The sequence below is a fragment of the Oncorhynchus gorbuscha genome, linkage group LG16, assembly GCF_021184085.1.
Source record: "Oncorhynchus gorbuscha isolate QuinsamMale2020 ecotype Even-year linkage group LG16, OgorEven_v1.0, whole genome shotgun sequence".
NCBI lineage: Eukaryota > Metazoa > Chordata > Actinopteri > Salmoniformes > Salmonidae > Oncorhynchus > Oncorhynchus gorbuscha.
The window spans coordinates 72157409-72174953 of record NC_060188.1 but is presented as its reverse complement, the minus strand read 5'-3'; the positions used below and the strand labels follow the sequence as shown (position 1 = coordinate 72174953).

General features: G+C 44.1%; 1 protein-coding gene across 1 annotated transcript in view; it reads left to right on the top strand.

Moving 5' to 3' along the window:
• LOC123999100 (neurofibromin-like) overlaps positions 1-17545 on the top strand; it is a 67315-nt gene that overhangs the window by 916 nt on the left and 48854 nt on the right. Inside the window, exons 2-10 of the mRNA XM_046304512.1 lie at positions 7647-7790; positions 7893-7976; positions 9278-9468; positions 10547-10653; positions 10815-10882; positions 11548-11623; positions 14991-15148; positions 15229-15402; positions 15540-15668. Of these exons, the coding sequence (XP_046160468.1) occupies positions 7647-7790; positions 7893-7976; positions 9278-9468; positions 10547-10653; positions 10815-10882; positions 11548-11623; positions 14991-15148; positions 15229-15402; positions 15540-15668 (1131 nt within the window). The remainder of the gene's footprint in view (positions 1-7646; positions 7791-7892; positions 7977-9277; positions 9469-10546; positions 10654-10814; positions 10883-11547; positions 11624-14990; positions 15149-15228; positions 15403-15539; positions 15669-17545) is intronic.

Below are 17545 nucleotides of genomic sequence, written 5' to 3'. Positions count from 1 at the left end.
TATTAGGCCCTAATCTATGGATTTCGCATGACAAAGCAGGGGTGCAGCCATGGGTGGGCCCACCTACTTGACAACCAGGCCCACCCACTGGGAAGCTAAGCTCAGCCAATCAGAATTAGTTTCTTCCTACAAAAGGGCTTTATTACAGACACAGATAATCATCAGCAACCCCCTCAGACAATCCCACAGGTGAGGAAGCCGGATGTGGATGTCCTGGGCTGGCGTGGTTACACATGGTCTGCGGTTGTGAAGCTGGATGGACATACTGCCAAATTCTCTAAAATGACATTGGAGGCAGTTTATGGCAGAGAAATGAACATTCAATTCTCTGGTAACAGCTCTGGTGGACATTCCTGCAGTCAGCATGTCAATTGCGAGCTTCCTCAGAATTTGAGACCTCAGTGGTGTTGTGTGACAATACAGCATATTTTAAAGTGGCCTTTAATTTTCCCCAGCACAAGGTGCACCTGTGTAATGATCATGCCGTTCAACCAGTTTCTTGATATGCCACACCTGCCAGGTGGATGGATTACCTCGGTATTGGAGGAATGCGCACTAACAGAGGTGTGAACATTTGTGGACAACATTTGAGAGAAATATGCTTTTTGTGTATGGAACATTTCTGTTTTTTTGTGTGTTTTTTTTCCAGATCATGAAACATGGGACCAAAACTTCACATGTTACGTTTATATTTTTGTTCAGTGTAGCTAGTCATATACGGTGTTATTTGAGCTGCGTCCAGTTTGTTTACAGTTTGTGTGGATTTATCTATGCAGATTGACAATCAGGTCCCATCCATTCATTGCATTGGAAAACATGGGGGAGAGAATATTTTATTGACCTGCTCAGAAAAACAGTCTTAAAAGGCATCAGAAATTCATCAAAACACAATGTTGACATAAAGACCCCTGCCAACCAATACAACACTTAAGCTTTATATAGCTTTGGAGAAATTGTTTACCTTCTGGAAGTTTAATAAATATTGCCCTGTGCCTTGTAATTCCATTACCAAAACCCCACATCTTTATGATATTATCTAATGTCTCTCCCTTATAAGGAGGGAGGACAATGAAAGTCCACAGAAGTAACAAGTAATGGTAGACCTACCAATTAGTTATAGTGATTTTTACTGATATCAATTTTGTTTATGAATTAAGTTATTAGAAATGTTTTAAAAAATCAGTAACGGAAATACTGCAACTGAATTGGCTACATTGGCGAAATCATAATAGTCTCAACCCACACCTGCTACGGTCCTCCCTTCCACTGCCATACTGTTATGTTGAGCTCATAACTGTTTTCTTTCTCTTTCTGTTGGTCAAACATTGAGTGTTAAGAGTGTTCAAACAGTTTGGATGACCCCTCCCTTTGTCTGTCTCTCTCCAGTTAATGTCACCTCTCCCAGCTGTTACCGACACCTACACCATGAGCCCCCTGTCTTTTCATTTTCTGTAACCAGCATCCTCACCCACTGACACCTACACCATGAGCCCCCTGTCTTTTCATTTTCTGTAATCAGCATCCTCACCCACTGACACCTACACCCTCAGCCCCCTGTCTTTTCATTTTCTGTAACCAGCATCCTCACCCACTGACACCTACACCATGAACCCCCTGTCTTTTCATTTTCTGTAACCAGCATCCTCACCCACTGACACCTACACCATGAGCCCCCTGTCTTTTCATTTTCTGTAACCAGCATCCTCACCCACTGACACCTACACCATGAGCCCCCTGTCTTTTCATTTTCTGTAATCAGCATCCTACACCATGAGCCCCACTGTCTTTTCATTTTCTGTAACCAGCATCCTCACCCACTGTCTTTTCATTTTCTGTAACCAGCATCCTCACCCACTGTCTTTTCATTTTCTGTAACCAGCATCCTCACCCACTGACACTTACACCATGAGCCCCACTGTCTTTTCATTTTCTGTAATCAGCATCCTCAACCACTGAGAAACCTCTGACACTGGATGTCCAGCAACGTTGAAAAGTAGCTTGGTCAGTCCACCCTGGCCTTGATATTGAAGGGATGATGACATCATCCAATGACATCAGCAACCAATTAGTAAACAATGCCTACTCATAATTGTTTAAAATCACACAATGCTCACCGATATCATTGGAAACACTTATCTTCCTCCATCGTTTTAATACGAAACATAGAAACACACCATTTTCACATGTGTTGAGGTGGTGCTGGAGACGATGAACATGAAGTAGACATTTTGTTTCCTTTAACGTTCAAATCAAATCAAATTTATTTATATAGCCCTTCGTACATCAGCTGATATCTCAAAGTGCTGTACAGAAACCCAGCCTAAAACCCCAAACAGCAAACAATGCAGGTGTAAAAGCACGGTGGCTAGGAAAAACTCCCTAGAAAGGCCAAAACCTAGGAAGAAACCTAGAGAGGAACCGGGCTATGTGGGGTGGCCAGTCCTCTTCTGGCTGTGCCGGGTAGAGATTATAACAGAACATGACCAAGATGTTCAAATGTTCATAAATGACCAGCATGGTCAAATAATAATAAGGCAGAACAGTTGAAACTGGAGCAGCAGCACAGTCAGATGGACTGGGGACAGCAAGGAGCCATCATGTCAGGTAGTCCTGGGGCACGGTCCTAGGGCTCAGGTCCTCCGAGAGAGAGAAAGAAAGAGAGAATTAGAGAGAGCATATGTGGGGTGGCCAGTCCTCTTCTGGCTGTGCCAGGTGGAGATTATAACAGAACGTGGCCAAGATGTTCAAATGTTCATAAATGACCAGCATGGTTGAATAATAGTAAGGCAGAACAGTTGAAACTGGAGCAGGAGCATGGCCAGGTGGACTGGGGACAGCAAGGAGTCCTCATGTCAGGTAGTCCTGGGACATGGTCCTAGGGCCCAGGCCAGTTGAAACTGGAGCAGCAGCATGGCCAGGTGGACTGGGGACAGCAAGGAGTCATCATGTCAGGTAGTCCTGGGGCATGGTTCTAGGGCTCAGGTCCTCCGAGAGAGAGAAAGAAAGAGAGAAGGAGAGAATTAGAGAACGCACACTTAGATTTACACAGGACACCGAATAGGACAGGAGAAGTACTCCAGATAAACAAACTGACCCTAGCCCCCCGACACATAAACTACTGCAGCATAAATACTGGAGGCTGAGACAGGAGGGGTCAGGAGACACTGTGGCCCCATCCGAGGACACCCCCGGACAGGGCCAAACAGGAAGGATATAACCCCACCCACTTTGCCAAAGCACAGCCCCCACACCACTAGAGGGAAATCTTCAACCACCAACTTACCATCCTGAGACAAGGCCGAGTATAGCCCACAAAGATCTCCGACACGGTACAACCCAAGGGGTTCACAGACCATAATGGACGTCACCAAATCTGAACCTATCTTGCACAAGTTTGGATAGCACATTACAGTAAAGAAAAGTGTATTACAGTATATTGTGCTGAACTATACTCTACTTTACTGAACTGAACTCTACTGCACCGGTACCGGGTCCACTGCACCGTTACTTGTCCACTTAATGTGGACTAGTTCAATAACCAAAACAGATTTATTGCCAAACTCAAGGTGCCATCTCATAGCTTGACACCCCATTCTTTCTGCAGACACCTTTTGAATCTTAATTTGGGGGTAGACATTTAAGAATTTTTGGTAAACGTGGTCGCATAAAAACCTGAGGGAGATTTTACCACAATTCCATTACCAAAATTTGCATCTGCACAGATCTTCCACTTTAATTTGTTTTTGTACATTTTTCAGTTTAAACTGTTCAAAGTAGTCCTTTTGCATAGATTTGTATGTTTTGTTAAACTTTGAAATAAATGTTTTTTGTTTGGCATACATTTTAAAGTGAAAATGCGGAGTCAAATGTAATTCTGTTACCTTGGAATTACCCCTAGCCTACCTGATGCAGTATCAGTATGGGCTATGGTTGTACTGTAGTAGGCTTACTTATATGCAAAGCAGTGATGTCATTGTGTCACCCTTGCATGTGTTGCTTTTTTCATACAATTGATGTAATCAAATTTACAGGCCCAGTCTGTATGATTATGATCGGTAACGTTTGTAGTATGTTGCAGTATAGGCCTAGATGTTATGCCTACATGATCAACCTATGGAATGGGAAATGCCATGTTTTTATATGTAAAAATAAATAAAGGCTAATGAATCCTATCAAATGAATACACTTTTGGGTCTGTTCATTGTTGCAAGAGGAAAGATGACTTGTGGGCATATTGCCATACACTGTTAACATGATTGGTTTACATGTGTATTTTCTATCAAATATCTCTTAAGTGTTAAGCAAGCCCATTTAAAAAAAAAAAAAAAAAACCTTTTTACCCAATAGCTCAGTGGAGATTAGTAATTGTGGATGTTTAGACTACTGTGGCTTGTTTTGGGTAGGTGGTTAGACCAGGGCTCACCAACCCTATTCCTAGGGAGCTACTCTCATGTCGGTTTTCACTCCAACCTCAGCTTATCAACCAACTAATTATTAGAATCAGGTGCACTAGATTAGGGTTGGAGTGAAAACCTACAGGAAAGTAGCTCTCCAGGAACAGGGTTGGAGAGCCCTGGGTTAGACCTTACTTACATTTTACATTTGAGTAATTTAGCAAAAGGTTTCCCAAACTCGGTCCTGTTAGTTTCCCTGTGGAAAGCTTTTGACACCTTGTAGAGTCCAGCCCCGACTAATTGAGGCTGTTCTGAGGGCAAAAGAGGGGATGGGTTTCTTAATGTTTTGTAGATTCAGTGTGTGTGTGTGTGTGTGTGTGTGTGTGTGTGTGTGTGTGTGTGTGTGTGTGTGTGAGGGACTGCATGTTTGCTGATGTGAGGAGAATGAGAGCAGGTGGTTCATGTGTTCATTAATCTTATGGCTTGTAGATTTGAAACTGTATCAGACCTCATGCTCCGATACTGACTGCCCGACCGTAAGGGAGAGAACAGCTCGTGTGTGTGGGGTCTTTGGTGCTGTGTGCCTTCTTCAGGCACTGTTTTGAGTAGATATCCTGGATGGGTGGGAGTGTGGTCTCAGTGATGTACTGGTCTGTATTCACCACCACCTAGAAGGCCTTGCGGTTGTGGACGGAGCAATTCCCATACCAGGCTGTGATGCAACCGGTCTCTCGATGGTGCAGCAGTAGTATTTGGAGAGGGGGCCGGGGGCGGGACCTGGTTTATCTTATCAGTTCCATCTAAGGTGTTGGTAACCACATCAGGGACATATTCATATAGTACATAACATGAGGAGGCTAGACTGTATGCAACAGGCCAGAAGTCTCAGTAACCTAGACAATCACAACACTTAGTTTCTGTGATCCGCTATTATAATTTTGAAAGTTTCAGTGGTAGCATAGTGATTAATAGTCAAATGTCCCGGCTCCCCAGTAACCTTTCTCCATCTTCAAGGGTTCAGACTATTCCAGGCCGATAGGCCTGCCTGTCCCTTGTAGCAGAGATTCAGTTGAAGTTGTGCCCCCTTATCCGTTAGCTAACTGTTCTGGCTTGGCAGGCCAAGTGGCTGGGTGTGGCTCATTGCACTTTGATGAAGTTTTCATGGAGATTAGGCCTAATTTAAATCCACTTTTGACTGTTAAGCCTATTGATAGTGCCACTGAAACTTACTCATTAAAAAGGATTGTGTATGTTGGGTTTTGGTGGGATTGGGACTGCTTTTAGTCAGAATCAGCTTTGAGATTAGCAGCTCAACCTCTGATATTATAGGTTTGGCTATATCACCTTTCTTCGAGCTTGACCCATTGAGGTCGAAGCAGAGCATTCGAGATTATTACCCTACAAATAATCTAACCCTCACTAGAGTTCATTCAGACTATCCTTTTCAAAATCCAATGAAAGGTGGGCTACTTCCGCCGTGCCACATCCAAGGATATTGTAGTGTGTTTTTGAATAGGAATTGAATAGGATTCCATTTATTTCCCCCATTTGTGTAAACTACATTAAACCCTATCATTTACTCTAACAGTGTCTTAAACTAGTGCTTGAATTTATTGTGCTTGAGCTTGTGAAACCTTTGACCTTTTCATTGATAATGTGACATTGATCCCTGATGCTGCTTACAAGCCCTGAGAGAGAAGCTCAGCGACGTGAAGAAGAGCCATGCTTCTTTTAGATGGAATCTTGGATGTTCGCTCATAAATATCTCCACGATTCACAACAATCCCAACCTCCATTTTTTTTCTGTGCTCGCCTAAATGTTGTTTTTATGTTGACACTCAGCAAAAACTGAATTACTTAGGCGTTTGTGTGTCTTCTGGCGGTACGTCAACAAGAAAAGTGTACTCCTCTCTCCCCTCTTTATGTGCAGTGCCCTGTTGACTAGTGCCAAAGCACTCCTAAGGAAAGGGATTGACCTTAGAGGAATTGAAGACCGTGCCAGTGAAACAAAGTGGCCCTGTGTCTGTTTGCCTGGTCTGAATATGGATGTCAACCAGTGTATCTGCATGCGGGTTTCTCTGTGTGTGTTTGCAGGGAAGATGCTCAAGTCTCAGGACTCTCATTTCCGTCCCCTCACACATACGCATGTCTCTAATCCAGGAGAGGAGCAGCCCCTCCCTGGCCTGTGCTGGGGGTCAGGGTGTTAGGTCATTCTCCTGCTGTAGGGGGAGGAACCTCTTCAGGACCTGTTGGATGGTTGGGACTGAGAGTGTGTCAACCTCAAAGATCTCCAAACCTTTATTTGTTTAGCTTATAAGAAGCTATAGGCTATACAAAACTGTCAAGTTGGACTTCCTCTGCACTTTGCAGACTAAGTAAATGAGTTTGTATTAGTTGTCCTGCTTGTAAACTTGTGTGTGTCTGGTCGTGCATGCGCACGTGCGTACAACTGTAGCCCAAAATATAGCGTGTGTCTGTGAGCCCAGCTCAGCACATCCACCCCTTGTGTGTGTAGGATTATATGCTCAGGGAGGGGCCACCCTCCAGGCTTCCCCAGTGCTCTACACTCCTCTCTATCCAACATGTCTCTTCTGATGTCCGGGAGGGGAGCGTCTTGTCCTGCTAGCTCTACAATAGCCCATGCCTCTGTACTGCTGTCCCTCACCAAATGGGAAAATTCTTCCAAGAAGTGAGAGTCGGGTTGCTTTGAGTGTTTGTTTTTTAATGGTGTTTGGGTGTCACATGGAGCTGTGATTTGCTGTTATTAGGCTAGATGGAGCGGAGCGGAGCCTAGGCAAGGCTTGGTCAGCCTGGGGCCTTAGACCAGCTGATGCACTGTCATCCTGTCTGAGCTGGAGGCAGAGGAGAGCCCAGCCAGCCAGGCTCTCTCAGACACATCCACTGAATGTAGTGTAGCCTACTATACAGTATATCCCCTGCTCAGGATGCAGAGGAGGCTTCACTAGAGGCAGACATGTTGGTCTCTAGAGAAAGAGACTGTGAGATCACTGCTCAAGGAGCGCTGCTAACCAAATGTATAGTTATTCAGTCATGCAGACCTAGAATAGGCGATCTCCTTGAAAACATAGTGATGGACTTATTGACAGGGAATGTATACAGAAGACTATTCCTGTACTCAATGCTCTTGACAGTACGTTAGAGTTATTTGTATTGGACACGAAGCAAAGTTACCAACTTCGATTCATGTAACATCACCAACAGCCTTACTTTGTCCCTTTTCCCCCTCTATAGCTTCCAGTCAAAGTGGGCCAACAGAACACTCACACCAAAGTCAGCACAGAGCACAACAAGGACTGTCTGATACACATCTCCAAGTACAAGTTCTCACTGGTCATCAGTGGCCTCACGAACATCCTGAAGAATGTGAACAACATGGTGAGTGTGTGTGTGTGCTGTATGTGCAAACAATGTCAGTTGAAGCCTATGGAGCCAGGTACAGTGTTGGAGATGTCTCAACCATGTCTCTCTCTCCCCTAGCGAATATTTGGGGAGGCTGCGGAGAAGAACCTGTATCTCTCTCAGCTCATCATCCTGGACACACTGGAGAAGTGCCTTGCTGGGGTGAGGATCATTCCCCATCAAAAACGGAAATGATGGATGCATGTGGCTTTTATCTCTGACTCTCTTCCTCGTTCACTCTCCTTCGTTCTCCTTTCCTCCCTCTGTTTTTTCCCTGGTTTGTTTCCTTTTCTCCCTGCAAGCTCTCCTAATGCAGCGTTCTGGTTTTTATCAGCAGATCTCCATTAGATATCAGCATAACACAATAGGATGTGGTGGGCTGTCTGTGGTCAAGATGTTTTGTCTCAGTGGGGACAGTGGCCTTTGCTCTGGACTGGATCTGAGCCCTTTCACCTCCCCACACATGAAGTGTGTGTTTGAGTCCTGTCTCTTTCTTTCAGTCTTGGGGAACTCTGTTAGTAGCCAGTCCCCTGGCTCCCTTCTCTCCTCTCCTTATTAAAGATGTGCTCACTGAAGATTGATTTTCCAGGTGCTTGCTCATCTTGACTTTGCATTCTGAGCCTCCGATGGGATTGCCCCGAGTTTCCGGACATTTGTATTCATTTGTTTTACTAGGAGCTTGTGGATGAAGGACAGCTGTTAGGTTCTTCAAGTCATCCTTTTTCTTGACATCTGAATCATTTTTTCTAATTATTTTTGCCTCGTTGATGTCCTCTTTCAGTAGCCCATGTCCCTGCAAGTTCATTTAAAATTGACATATTACACCCGTACTAGTAATCAGAAAATTCTTCTCTTTTCAATTAAATATTTCACTTAATGATCCACCACTGTCCCCAAGTAGAGCCCTCTCTTTCCCAACTCCCCCAACAGTGTGCTGGTGTAATGACAGGTCCCAGGCCTGCAGTAGAGCGCTCTCTGTCCCCAGTCCCTCCACAGTGTACAGGTGTAATGACAGGTCCCAGGCCTGCAGTGCAGCAGGTCCAAATCCAGCAGGTAGAATCATTAGTCTAGACAACTCTGTCCAGAGCCATTATCTCAGCTAGATTTACAGCATTGTTTCAAGGCTGTGAGAGACATCAGAATGCACTGTATCTAAAATATGTGGTGTGAAGTTGTAGCCTACTGATTGTGATATCTTCCCTATTGGTAAGGATGTTTTAGACCAAGTATGTTTTATATCTTGATGAATGAGAGGGAATGTGTCTCTTCAGGGATGCACGCCTTGTGACGGGAGCCTGACTGACCGTTCTCTCTGTGTGGCAGGGTTTTATTCTGGCCTATTCTCTCCTCTCTGGGCTAATCGGGCAGTGAGGACATTGAAAGGTTTTTCTCATGTTTAGACCTCTAACCTTTCCTCTAATCCCTCCCTTCCTGGTCTCTCCTTCCTTCCCTCCATCCCTCAGCAACCGAAGGACTGCATGCGTCTGGATGAGACTATGCTGGTGAAACAGCTGCTGCCAGAGATCTGTCATTTCATCCACACGTACCGCGAGGGCCACCAGCATGCCGCCGAGCTACGTAGCTCCGCCTCCGGGGTCCTCTTCTCCCTCAGCTGCAACAACTTCAATGCCGTGTTCAGCCGCATCTCCACCAGGTGACATTGATCATAAACACCCAGAACTCTAACCCTCAGCCCAAGCTGCTCTGAGAAGCGACAGGCCACAGTAGTAGACCTCAGGCTGTACGTAGAGGAAGGGTTAGCTTTAAGTGTACACCAGTTCAGGCCTGTGGTCTTCAGTGAGAGCAAGGAGGAAAAAAGAAGCTGGAGCTATCATCTACCCCCGATAGATAGAGAAATAAATAGAGGGAGAAAGGGAGTCTGTCAGCAGCCTTCATAAAGAGTCTCTTTGTCTGTGTCTTGTGGAGTAATGTTCCACTGTGAAACCAACCCCCAGAAGGACCTGGACCTGCACAAGACATGGAGGCATACTCACGTGTGTGTGTGTGTGTGTGTGTGTGTGTGTGTGTGTGTGTGTGTGTGTGTGTGTGTGTGTGTGTGTGTGTGTGTGTGTGTGTGTGTGTGTGTGTGTGTGTGTGTGTGTGTGTGTGTGTGTGTGTGTGTGTGTGTGTGTGTGTACCTGTGTGGTTTGGAGTGGGGAGAAAACATCTGTAACTATTAACCACTCAGGTATATTAATTATTTGTTGAAGCTCAGAAAGCACATATTTTGTCTTCATTCTCCTTGCACTGGTGTACTAGTTGGTTGTGAGGCAGAAGAGAAGAGTGCTGCTCCACTCGCCTGTCAGTTGCAGTCTGCACTTGTTAACCGAGCTGTGTTGTGGTTTTATTGGTCCATGACTGGCAGGCCCAGACTGATGAAGTGGCTGGTTATTAAATCATGAGGAGTTGGTTATGTTATGTGATGTTAAAACAGGGAGAGAGAGTTGACCTCAGCCACTCCCCAGTGTCGCCTCTCGCTCTCTCTTTTTGTCCTCAGCTTTTACCTTGAAAGCATTGCCCATTCATCCAGACTAGCCTATTTGATGTCCTGTTATTACCGGTAGTCAAATGAGACCTAGACTTACCATTTGATTACTGTATCTATTATGATGCTCTACTGCTACTTCTCTACAATTTTGTAATGATGATGTGATTATATTGAATATGAATATTCGAGGAGATTAAAATAACCATCTTTATTAAATATCCATCTTTGCGGTGTTTCCCCTCAGGTTACAGGAACTCACTTTGTGTTCGGAGGACACAGTGGATGTCCATGACATCGAGCTCATCCAGTACATTAATGTGGACTGTGCCAAGCTAAAGAAACTGCTACAAGGTATTTGCATATTCTTATCAGTCTCATTGCTTTATTTTGACCTACAGCCGTCCCATTTGAAGTTATCCGTTTGATAGAGCCAAAGATGTTCTGTTTCTTTTGAGTTGTGCACCGTTGTTGATGTTCAGTGTGGACTCACTATTGGTTGTCATCTCCTGCAGAGACGGTGTTTAAATTCAAAGCCCTCAAGAAGCCTGCCCAGCTAAGTGTCATCAACAGCTTAGAGAAGGTGAGTATCTCTCTCTCTCTGTCTGCCACTCTGTTTCTCTCTCATGCATCTATCTACAGACTCACTTTCTCCACCTAGTGGTCTCTGGTCCTCATCTCCTGTTGCCCTGCTCCTCCTGCTCTAGTGCAGTGTCTGTTGACTTTCTGTTGCCCTGCTCCTCCTGCTCTAGTGCAGTGTCTGTTGACTTTCTGTGGAGCCGCTCCTCCTGCTCTATTGCAGTGTCTGTTGACTTTCTGTGGAGCTGCTCCTCCTGCTCTAGTGCAGTGTCTGTTGACTTTCTGTGGAGCTGCTCCTCCTGCTCTAGTGCAGTGTCTGTTGACTTTCTGTGGAGCTGCTCCTCCTGCTCTAGTGCAGTGTCTATTGACTTTCTGTAGAGTTGCTCCTCCTGCTCTAGTGCAGTGTCTGTTGACTTTCTGTAGATCTGCTCCTCCTGCTCTAGTGCAGTGTCTGTTGACTTTCTGTGGAGCTGCTCAGGCATCTGGATACACTTCAGTTACACTAACCGTCTGTGGCTCGCCAGAAGCCCCGGTCTTGAAGCTTGACAATACAATCAGGACGGGAAATATTGTTGCAAGTTGGTGTGTTGTTGATAGTCTTCTTTGCGAGTAGAAGATGGGTACAGTGCTTCCCAGGCAGGTGGTGTGACCCCCTTTTCTCCCCCTCAGGCCTTCTGGAACTGGGTGGAGAACTACCCTGATGAGTTCACCATGCTGTACCAGAGGCCACAGACAGACATGGCTGGTGAGGATGCAGTTGCAGTTCTAATGTGATGAATCATACAGTACCTGTCAAAAGTTTGTACACCTACTTATTCAAGGGCTCTTCTTTATTCTTTTCCTATTTTCTACTAGAGGTCGACCGATTTATGATTTTTCAACGTCGATACCGATTTATTGGAGGACCCAAAAAAAGACTATACCGATTAATCGGCCAATTTTTAAAATGTCTTTGTTATAATGACAATTACAACAATGCTGAATGAACTCTTAATTTAACTTAATTTAATACATCAATAAAATAAATTTAGCCTCAAATAAATAATGAAATATGTTCAATTTGGTTTAAACAATGCAAAAACAAAGTTTTGGGGAAGAAAGTAAAAGTGCAATATGTGCCATGTAAGAAAGCTAACGTTTAAGTTCCTTGCTCAGAACATGAGAACATATGAAAGCTGGTGGTTCCTTTTAACATGAGTCTTCAATATTCCCAGGTAAGAAGTTTAGGTTGTAGTTATTATAGGAATTATAGGACTATTTCTCTCTATACCATTTTTATTTCATATACCTTTGACTATTGGATGTTCTTATAGGTACTTTAGTATTGCCAGTGTAACAGTATAGCTTCCGTCCCACTCCTCCCTCCTACCTGGGCTTGAACCAGTAACACAACGACAACAGCCACCCTTGAATCAGTGTTACCCATGCAGAGCAAGGGGAACAACTACTCCAAGTCTCGGAGCAAGAGACGTTTGAAACGCTATTAGCATGCACCCCGCTAACTAGCTAGCCATTTCACATCACATCGTTACACCAGCCTAATCTCGGGAGTTGATAGGCTTGAAGTCATAAACAGCAGAGCTGCTGGCAAAACGCACAAAGTGCTGTTTGAATTCATGTTTATGAGCCTGCTGGTGCCTTCCATCGCTTAGTCAGACTGCTCTATCAAATCATAGACTTAGTTATAACATCATAACACACAGAAATGCGAGCCTTAGTTTCCGGATTCGACCATATTAATGATCTATCATCTGGAGAACAAGACGTTTATTCTTTCAGTGAAATACAGAACCGTTCCTTATTTCATCTAATGGGTGGCATCCATCAGTCTAAATATTCCTGTTACATTGCACAAACTTCAATGTTATGCCATAATTACGTAAAATTCTGGCAAATTAGTTCCCAATGAGCCAGGCAGCCCAAACTGTTGCATATACCCTGACTCTGCATGCAGTGAATGCAAGAGCAGTGACACCATTTCACCTGTTTAATATTGCCTGCTAACCTGGATTTCTTTTAGCTAAATATGCAGGTTTAAAAATATATACTTCTGTGTATTGATTTTAAGAAAGGCGTTGGTGTTTATGGTTAGGTACACGTTGGAGCAACAACAGTCCTTTTTCGCGAATGCACACTGCATCGATTATATGCAACGCAGGACACGCTAGATAAACTAGTAATATCATCAACCATGTGTAGTTATAACTAGTGATTATGATTGATTAAGTTTAATGCTAGCTAGCAACTTACCTTGGCTTCTTACTGCATTCGCGTAACAGGCGGGCTCCTCGTGAGGCAGGTGGTTAGAGCATTGGACTAGTTAACCGTAAGGTTGCAAGATTGAATCCCTGAGCTGACAAGGTAAAAATCTGTCGTTCTGGCCCTGAACAAGGCAGTTAACACACCGTTCCTAGGCAGTCATTGAAAATAAGAATGTGTTCTTAACTGACTTGCCTAGTTAAATAAAGATTAAATAAAGTTTTTTTATTTTTTTATTTAAAAAATCTGCAAAATTGTCGTCCAAAATGACTGATTTCCGATTGTTATGAAAACTTGAGATCGGCCCTAATTAATCTGCCATTCTGATTAATCGGTCGACCTCTATTTTCTACATTGTAGAATAATAGTTAAGAGATCAAAACTATGAAATAACAAAAAAAGTGTTAAACAAATGTAAATATATTTTGACTGCTTTGCACACTCCTATTCTCTCAACCAGCTTCACTTTGAATGCTTTTCCAACAGTCTTGAAGGAGTTCCCACATATGCTGGCTGCTTTTCCTTCACTCTGCTGTCTGCTGTCCAACTCGACCCAAACCATCGAAAATGGGTTGAGGTAGGGTGATTGTGGAGGCCAGGTCATCTGATGCAGCACTCCATCACTTTCCTTCTTGGTCAAATAGCCCTTACACAGCCTGGAGGTGTGTTGGGTCAATGTCCTGTTGAAAAACAAATGATAGTCCCACTAAGCGCAAACCAGATTGGATGGCGCATCGCTGCAGAATGCTGTGGTAGCCATGCTGGTTAAATGTTCCTTGAATTCTAAGTAAATCACAACAGTTTCACCAGCAAAGCACAATCACACCTCCTCCTCCATGCTTCAAAGTGGGAACCACACATGCGGAGATCATCCATTCACCTACTCTGCGTCTCAAAAAGGCACGGCGGTTGGAACCAAAAATCTCCAATTTGGACTCATCAGACCAAAGGACAGATTTCCACCAGTCTAATGTCCCTTGATGGTGTTTCTTGGCTAGTCTTCTTATTGGTGTCCTTTAGTAAGTGGTTCCTTTGCAGAAATTCGACCATGAATGCCTGATTGACGCAGTCTCCTCTAAACAGTTAATGTTGATGTGTCTGTTGCTTGAACTCTGTGAAGCATTTCTTTTTTGGCTGCAATTTCTGAGGCTGGTTAACTCTAATGAACTTATCCTCTGCAGCAGAGGTAACTCGGGGTCTTCCTGTTGTGGTCCTCATGAGAGACAGTTTCATCAAAGCGTTTGATGGTTCTATCCATAATATGGATTTGGTATTTTACCAAATAGGGCTATCTTTTGTACCTTGTCACAACACAACTGATTGTCTCAAACGCATTAAGAATGAAAGAAATTCCTCAAATTCACTTTTAACAAGGCATAACTGTTAATTATAATGCATTCCAGGTGACTACCTCATGAAGCTGGTTGAGCGAATGCCAATGAGTGTGCAAAGCTGTCATCAAAGCAAAGGATGGCTACTTTGAAGATTCTCAAATATAACACTTTTTGGTTAATACATTAATCCATATGTGTTATTTCATAGTTTTGATGTCTTCACTATTATTCTACCATATTTAAAATAGTAAAAATAAAGAAAAACCCTTGAATGAGTAGGTGTGTCCAAACTTTTGACTGGTACTGTATGTCTGTTATTGACTACTGTTGCTTGGTTGTGTCTCTCCCAGACTGTGTGTTATTGACTGTTGTTGTGTCTCTCCCAGACTGTGTGTTTTTACATTTACATTTAAGTCATTTAGCAGACGCTCTTATCCAGAGCGACTTACAAATTGACTGTGTCGTTGCTTGGTTGTGTCTCTCCCTGACTGTGTTGTTGCCTGGCCGGGTCTCTCCCAGACTGTGCAGAGAAGCTGTTTGACCTAGTGGACAGTTTTGCTGAGAGTGCCAAGAGGAAGGCAGCCGTGTGGCCACTGCAGATCATCCTCCTCATCCTCTGTCCCGACATCACACAGGACATCTCCAGAGAGACTGTAGAGGACACCAAGGTCAACAAGGTCAGACACAACCCACCCACGGGGCAGGGCACTCACACTAGGGTTCTAATCAGTACACTACTCTTCTCTGTCCCTAACAGAAACTATTCCTGGAGAACCTGAGGAAGGCCCTTGCCGGCCACGGGGGCAGTAAACAGCTGACTGAGAGTGCTGCCATCGCCTGTGTCAAACTCTGCAAGGCGTCCACCTACATCAACTGGGAGGACCACTCTGTCATCTTCCTCCTGGTGCAGTCCATCGTAGTGGACCTTAAGGTGAGCATCAGCCACAGATTGTCCTCTGATCATCAGTGTTATGGGAAGGTATTATAAACATAGTATCCAGTATTAGTGACCAGTGGTAACCAGTCACAGCTGATGCTATGGACTTTGTTTCTCCCTTCTACTGTCAGGCCCTGCTCTTCAACCCAGCCAAGCCTTTCTCCAGAGGGGCGGGAAGCCAGAACGCAGACGTGGACCTCATGATCGACTGCTTTGTCTCTTGTTTCCGCATCAATCCCCACAACAACCAGCATTTTAAGGTATTTATTTGTGTTTATTAAGGATCCCTGCAGCTACTCTTCCTGGGGTCCAGCAACATTAAGTCAGTTATATATACAGTTTAAAATATTACATGACATTACATTTCATAACACTTACCCAAAAATTGAGTGTGTTCCTTCAGGCCGCTACTCCACTATCACATATTTACAATACAACATCCATGTGTATGTACATGTCTTATCATGTGTGCCTGTGTGTGTTTCTTCACAATCCCTGCTGTTCCATGCGGTGTATTTTTATCTGCTTGCATCAGTTACCTGATGTGAAATAGAGTTCCATGTCGTCATGGCTCTGTGTCGTACTGTGTGCCTTCCATAGTCTGTTCTTGGCTTGGGGACTGTGAAGAGACCTTTGGTGGCATGTCTTGTGGGGTATTCATGGGTGTCCAAGCTGTGTGCTAGTAGTTTGAACAGACAGCTCAATGCATTCAGCATGTCAAAACTTATTTGAAAAACAAGTAGTGATTGTCAATCTCTCCTCCACTTTGAGCCATAAGAGATTGTCATGCATATTATTAATATTAGCTCTCCGTGTACATTTAAGGATCAGCCGTGCTGCCCTCTTCTGAGCCAATTAAAATTTTCCAAGGTTCCTCTTTGTGGCACCTGACCACATGATTGAACCGTAGTCCAGATGTAACAAAACGAGAGCTTTTAGTACCTGCCTTGTTGATAGTGTTGTTAAAAAGACAGCAGTGCTTTATTATGGATGGACTTCTCCCCCATCTTAGCTACTGTTGTATCAACATGTTTTGACCATGACAGTTTACAATCCAGGCTTACTCCAAGCAATTTAGTCACCTCAATGTCCACATTATTCATTACAATATTCAGTTGAGGTTTAGGGTTTAGTGAATGATTTGTCACAAATGACAATGCTTTTAGTTTTTGAAATATTTAGGACTAGCTTATTCCTTGCCACCCATTCTGAAACTGACTGCAGCTCTTTGTTAAGCAGTGATTTCACGCGCTGTAGAAATGATGTGTATAGTGTTGAGTCCTCCGCATACATAGCTTTACTCAATGGCATGTCATTAGTAAAGATTGAAATAAGTAAAGGGCCTAGACAGCTGCCCAGGGGAATTCCTGATTTTACCCGGATTATGTTGGAGAAGCTTCCATTAAAGAACACCCTCTGTGTTCTGTTAGACGGGTAACTCTTTCCAGGCTCTGTCGCAACCGGGAGACCCATGAGGCGGCGCACAATTGGCCCAGCTTTGTCCAGGGTTAGGGGAGCGTTTGGCTGGCAGAGATGTCCTTGTCCCATCACGCTCTAGCGACTCCTGTGGCGGGCCTGGCGCATGCACGCTGACACGGTCGCCAGGTGTACGGTGTTTTCTCAGACACGTTTGTGTGGCTGGCTTCCGGGTTAAGCGGGCATTGTTTCAAGAAGCAGTGCGGCTTGGTTGGGTCGTGTATCGGAGGACGCATGGCTCTCAACCATCGCCTCGCCCAAGTCCGTATGGGAGTTGCAGCGATGAGACAAGACTGTAACTACCAATTGGATATCATGAAATTGGGGAGAAAAAGGGGTAAAAAAAAAATCTATTGGGACAGGTAACTCTTTATCCACAATATAACAGGGGGTGTAAAGCCATAACACATACTTTTTCCATCAGCAGACTATGATCGATAATGTCAAAAGCCGCACTGAGGTCTAACAAAACAGCTCCCACAATCTTTTTATCATCAATTTCTCTCAGCCAATCAATTATCAGTGATTTGTGTAAGTGCCGTGCTTGTTGAATGTCCTTCTCTATAAGCGTGCTTACAGTAAAATAGCATTGTATCTGGCCAAACACAATTTTTTTCCAAAAGTTCACTAAGTGTTGGTAACAAGCTGATTGGTTGGCTAT